General features: G+C 41.9%; 1 protein-coding gene across 1 annotated transcript; it reads right to left on the bottom strand.

Annotated features, from left to right (window-relative positions):
- Positions 1 to 649: 649 nt before the first annotated feature.
- On the bottom strand, positions 650 to 6,183 carry LOC104542081 (kelch-like protein 20). Its single transcript, XM_010186289.1, has 4 exons — positions 5,939 to 6,183; positions 5,011 to 5,219; positions 3,273 to 3,379; positions 650 to 1,204 (listed from the first exon to the last, which is right to left on the bottom strand). The coding sequence occupies exons 1-4, from the start codon at positions 6,030 to 6,032 to the stop codon at positions 1,120 to 1,122; spliced, it is 495 nt and encodes a 164-aa protein (XP_010184591.1). The 5' UTR covers positions 6,033 to 6,183; the 3' UTR covers positions 650 to 1,119.
- Between the last annotated feature and the right edge of the window lie 80 nt (positions 6,184 to 6,263).

The following is a 6,263-nucleotide window of genomic DNA, read 5'->3' as shown; positions in this document are numbered from 1 at the left end:
TCAGCAGGAGCTGACTGGGTCTGCCATTCTAGCAAGAACCTGAGAAGTGAGTGTTGATCTAGGCGAGTCAGGACTAACAGACAATACCTGCATCCCAGCTTCAGACAAAGACTGACATCTCGCAGGCAACGTGAGAAAACTTTTCCTAAGTAAGCAACAGCTAGTTGTTTCTAGGTTCATATACAGGGGAGGGGAGAGACAAAAGCGGAACTTCTGTACCATACGCTGTACAGTAAAAAGGCATCATTTGAAATCCTTTTCACTCTCACCCTTTTTGGGCACTTCACTGATTCAGTCGATGGATGAGAGTTCCAGTTCTACTTGCCTCTAGCAAGACTGAAAAGATACTCAGGGCATCCATCCTCATAGCTCTCCTGTACTCTAAGAGACCCTAAAACATACCACAAGGGTTGGAACCACAGTAGCTGGCAGGACACAGCCCTGTCCGAACCACCAGCTTCTCAAAACTCAAATCACACCCACACATATACATATATATATGCACACACATATATATGTATAGAAAAGCTAGAATTATCGCTGTGAACAATACAAAGAAAATACATGATACAAATTAAATGAAAAAATAAATATATTCTGTGCACAGAAAAGCTTCTGTGCAAAAGGTGGCACCTTGCAGGTCAAGTACTTTTTTGAAGCTCTCTGTAAATAAGGCAAAAGCAATGTTTTCTGTATCACTTTCCTCTTTCGCCCACCACACAGCTGCCACATCCACTGCTCACACAGCAGGAGAAAAAGCAGGAAAGCCTCCTCCTTGCCAGACTCCCAGTATAGCCTGTAGTCTCTACATCAGCATTGTTTACGCTACAATAACTTTTACAGTTTGGTTTATTCAAAAATGTAGACTATTTAGAAAAAATACGGACATAAGCAACACTTCGACTTTTGTCCAGTGGTTCCCTGGAGTCTGACAACGTGGTCTCCCATTGGGCACGCTCTCACAGAAGTAGTTTTTATAATTCCATAGAAAGAGTCATCGGCAAAGAGTTACATTGGATCTAGACCGTGCATACTAGAGCTGCAAAGAGGTCCAGTGTCAACAAGTCTCTTCGGTTTTTCTAGGAATGAGAACCAAGGGGTCTCCCTCCCTCTTGATGCTTACCATATATGGGATTCACAGTGTGTCATTTTGATAACACCTACTCCTCCTCCCAGCCGCCGATAGTTCATCCCACCATACAACCTGCAAAGACAACGTTTCAGGGGTCACGCTAGCTCAGCTCTTCCATGGATCTACCACGGCAAAGACTGAACCCGCCCTTGTAAGCACAATTACAGCACTGTTAATCTCTGGTTAAAGTAGACCATGATGCGTAGCAGTCATTTTATATACTTAAGGTTAACAGCTGTGTTCACTCATGCCTTTCTCTCTCGAAACTGCTTCTCATTTTGTCACCACAGTTTTTAGTTACTCGAGTAATCATTTGTACATTACCAGACAGGAGGAAAGCAAGACAGAAAAGAACTTTACAGGTTGTAGCTGACCTTGGGCTACATCAAGAGCAAGGATAGGTTGGCTACTTATGAGTAAACTAATTTATTTTATATTTCTAATACTCTAAATTCAGCTGATCTAACCAAGAAGTAACACATCCTAAGCACCATCTGTTTCTCCAAAATATGTTACTGAAATAGTGCCTGCATTTCACATGGAAATCTGATCCCTATAGACAGCAGCATCCTACTTGCTTCAGATGCATATTCCCCTCTGTGCCACTGAAGTGTGCTGGCAGAAACAGGAGAAGCAAGTTCTTCAAACAACTCCTGCCAATGCACTTTTTGAAACCAAAATTGCATTGGAAGTGTTTCTCAGTCAGGCTACACAATTTTAGAAAATTAAAGACTTCTTGCTCTCCTTCACAGAGCAAGAAGTTCAGCAAACAAAAGAAAGAGAAGACCACAGATGTTGATCAGCTATACTGAATGCAGTGGGAGGAAAAAACCCACAAGCTGATGCCTTGAACAAGCTCCTAAACTTCTGTGAATGCCAGCCCAGGCAGTAACTCCCAACTCTGTACATGGTACTGTTATTGCCACTGGAAGTAGCTGAAGCTATTCAGCTAAGGAACGTGAATTAGGTATTACTCTATACCCAACTGTCTTTCTCAGCAGTTCAAAAGGCATTGTCCATAACGCAACAAACAATGGGAAGTTCCTCCATGGCTTCTTATGACAGCTTATCTCATATGGAAAGGGTTAAGCTACTAGTGTTATTAGGCTAGAAGGAATAAGGACATTAATGTCTTTCTGTTTCCCAACCCTGCCAGATTACTAAAGCAGCAAGAATACTGATAGGAGCCTGACATTTAATATTAATTAGATTTGGAAATAAATATACACACAATTGCTTTCAAGTGTAGTTATGACTAGGAAAGAAATAGGAAGAATAACTTCTCTGCTCAGTACATAGTTTTGATCAGCAATTTCATATTATTTCTCTCAGCCTGTAATCAGATTAAATTAGTCTGATTGCTGTCTTGCAGATTTAAAGGAGAAGAACATCATATGCTCCAAGTGTGTATGCTTCTGTTCCAGCTCCTCCAAAAGGATCTGGAAATCAGAGCCTCAGCCTGAAAGCAAAAAATGAGTAGGACGAATTCTACATCATGACTGTGAGCTCCTTCTGCTAAGGGCAGGCTTAGTTTTATTGGGAAGCAGAAGAGACTCAACCCAAAATAAACAGAAGGGATAGCTCTCTCTCATTGTGGTCCATTTTTGTTACATTCAAAAGCAGCACTTAAAAATCAAACTAGGTTTTGCATAACCTTTTGCCTGCTACTCAACAAGCCTGCTACATCATTTATTTTCTCTGGGTCTCAATAACCTACCTATACACAATTTTCCTACCTGCAAAATATGCAATGATACTTTATTCATTGTTAGTTAAATCTGTTGGGCTACTCAGATAGGGAAAACTATGGAAAACTCACTCCCATTTTACTTAAAATGGAGTCAATGGCTGGAATTCAAGCAGAAATCTGCAAGAAAATGTTTCTCAACTGCCTACTACTCCCACAGTCATAGACATGAGGATGCTGTAGGTAAATTGCATATTGGGGTATATTTCAAAGTGTGATTCTCCTTCTCACACTTTCATGCAAGCCAGCAAGCCACAATGTGAACGTTGTGCTGGCTCCCACACTCGAATCCTTTGCTATGGTGTACATCACATTTCTCATCTGGCTGGGGCAGCTCCAGATGGGTGGCAGCTCCAGTTTGCTATTTGATTGTTTTACAAACTTAACAGTTACCTCCATGTGTTAGCATCTGGATCAAACACCTCAATGGTCTTCAAGTACGTTGTGCCATCAAAACCCCCCACTGCCATCAGCTGCCCATTCACCACTGCAAGGCCAACCTGCAAAACAACCACCATAGATAATAACTATTTAGCTGGGATGTCCTGAAAAGAAGAGCTCAAATTAAAATATTAATAAAAGGATTTAATAACCATATTTGGTGAAAGGCAGTCTGCAGTAGAGGGTTTTTTGGGGGAGATGGGGTAGAAGGACAATTAAAATAACCTAAAAAAGGAGACGTGGTAAGTTTAATATATATCTCAAAATAGAGAATCTCCTAAAGAAAAAGCAGAAGGTTCTTCTTATTGCCAGCTACGAGTACTAGAACTGCTTGAATGATAACAGGTACATGAGAACCTACGCCTTTATCTGGCTAAACTTCTTATGTCCTGGATTGAAATCCTTCACCAAGTGTGGCATGAATGCACCAGAATATACCAGCCTATGAGACTGGAATGTTTGCTTAAACCAGGAGCTCCTGGCTCGCTCCTCTTGGGCTGGGGCTTGGACCATCTGTAAGCACCTTGGCCTCCAGCCTTTCTATTTTGCCTTTCTGCTGAAGCACAACAATCACTGAAATCTCAAACAGTTCTGTGGCTAAGAAAGATCACTCCCAGTGAAAACATCCTGCCGCATAACAGAAAAAAGATTACAAGAACACAATATAAAATGGTCCTTGTTTTGGCTTTGAGGAATTCAGAAAACTCAGGAGGGCTGCAGATACAGATGCATCTGTTGAACAGTTTCTACAGAAAGCAAATATAGAAGCAGCTCATGAAAAGTCCATGCCTAATTAAAAACTAAAAGGGATAGTGCTGGACAGTGTATTACATGCTTTAAGGATGGAAATAAACACATATTATTTACACCCAAACCCAGCAGTTGCTCAAATTATGATTCATAGTTGACTCACCAGACACTGAAATACTAACATACAGACAGAATGAATCCAGTCTTTACTATACAATCCAGTATTCAATGATAGATATTCATAACATTTGCATCTGCCCAAACACGATGACTACTTAAAACACTACGTTAATCTTTTGTCCACATGTCTACAGAAAGCAGGAAGATCAGCAGTTCATGAGAATGTGCTGTCACTCCCCATACTCACAGGATTTGGTGAAGAGAGGCAATGTACTCAGTGAAAGCCCAGGAACCCTGCTCCCACACACATCTGAAGGCAAGGAAAGGAACTCAGGTGGAAGTTTTTATCTAAATACTAATACTTGCCCAGTTCCTTTCTTCTGCACAAGTAGGGGTGTGTTCACCTAATTCACAAAGTGCATTGCGGGATGAGACACGGGTACTAACTTTTATAGTGTTCTCTAATACTATCTCATATCAAGTATGGCTATTTCACTAAGTAAAAAAACTAATGAACTCCTCTGTGTGAGGCCTAATTAGCTGACTCTGCATGAGAGACCAAAAATACTAAAAAAGACACTCCAACAACTCCATCTCCCCATCCTCAGGCATGTTAAACAGCTGCCTATGGCACAACGTGACTACCACTTCATTCTCTAGTCTTGCTAAAGAGCTTTGACTCTTTGCAAACCTTTGCCTTCAGAAAAGGAGGTGAAAGTACAGAGGGTGCAAGAGACAAACATCACAAGATGACACTCTTCCCTGTGCTCTCACCACGTAATCATGTGTAGCATAGACAAGCAAACCAAGCCAAACTCACTCCACTCCGGCGGGATGTCATGGCCACAACAGGAGACCACTGGTTGGTTCGAGGGTTGTATCTCTCAGCACTGCTGAGCTCTGTTGTATCATCTCTGCCTCCCACAGCATATATCATGTCTTGGTACACTGCACAGCCCAGGTGCTTCCTCCTCGTCCCCATGGGTGCGATTGTGTGCCAGCGGTTCTCCTGGGGATTGTAGCGTTCCACTGCAGAGGAAGTTACACACATTTGGACAACAGGGTTGGCAGGCAGTGAGGGTCAGCACTTTTGAACCTGCATCCAACGTATTGCACAAGCCACAAAGATGCTACATACTTCGCACAACAAAAACCATGATGAACCACTTTGTTATCTCCCACTCTAATGCTTTTCTTCTATAAAACACTTGCTGTTATCTCTTCTGCCTCCAGTCCTACACAGTCAATCACATTCAGCATCTTCACTCAAGAGCGAGCTGGCAAAGCTACAAACTGACCTGCATTACCATCTTGCAGTAGTTTTACCTTTGGCACCTTCGTTCCCACAGCAGAAAGGGCTAGTTCAGGAAAAAAAGATGCACTTGCAAGCATTATGCAAATGAGCACAGTATTGTATTCAGAACACACTTCCAAATGCAGCATAGAGAAAGAAAGGAGGAGGGAAAAAAATAGCACACAAACAGGTAATAGGGGCTCACAAGTCTGGAGAGTATTACTGTATGGCAAAAAAACATTTTTAAAGAATAAAGAACACAGCAAAGTGATCACTAAGATATTCAACAACTATCTAAGCACACTAAGCACAAACGAGACCATGACAAACATTTTTAAAGAATAAAGAACACAGCAAACTGATCACTAAGATATTCAACAGCTATCTAAGCACACTAAGCACAAATGAGACCATGAGAAGCGCTGACCACAATAAGGGACAGCAAAAGGCATACCAGTATTGAGAGGAGAAGTCCCATCAGAGCCTCCCACAGCGTAGAGGAAGCCCCCTAGCACAGCAACTGCAACTCCCAGGCGCCTGGTGCTCATGGAAGCCACTCGAGTCCATTTGTTTTCTTTGGGATCATACCTGGCAAAAGAATAAACACCAAAAGTTTATGAAGATGTCAACATCTTTACGAAAGGGCAGAAAGACTGACCTTATTCTCTCCAAACAAATAATCCTTGTAAGATCTGTACAGTACTTGCCCCCCCTCCAGCTCATGTGCATCAACTGCACCTTCTAAGAGACCCTCCTCTACCTGTGCCTCATTTTTTTTT

Source organism: Mesitornis unicolor, unplaced genomic scaffold, assembly GCF_000695765.1.
Source record: "Mesitornis unicolor isolate BGI_N332 unplaced genomic scaffold, ASM69576v1 scaffold2926, whole genome shotgun sequence".
NCBI lineage: Eukaryota > Metazoa > Chordata > Aves > Mesitornithiformes > Mesitornithidae > Mesitornis > Mesitornis unicolor.
Note: the sequence above shows the minus strand (reverse complement) of the source record. Positions and strands in the feature narration are given on the sequence as shown.

What these genes read in the sequence shown, in the direction of transcription:
- LOC104542081 (XM_010186289.1), bottom strand. Translation starts at nt 6,032, where the DNA reads ATGAGCACCAGGCGCCTGGGAGTTGCAGTTGCTGTGCTAGGGGGCTTC. An exon ending in GACTTCTCCTCTCAATACTG is followed by an intron (nt 5,220 to 5,938) that starts GTATGCCTTTTG and finishes CTTCCTCTGCAG; the next exon opens with TGGAACGCTACAATCCCCAG. An exon ending in CCAGATGCTAACACATGGAG is followed by an intron (nt 1,205 to 3,272) that starts GTAACTGTTAAG and finishes TTGTCTTTGCAG; the next exon opens with GTTGTATGGTGGGATGAACT.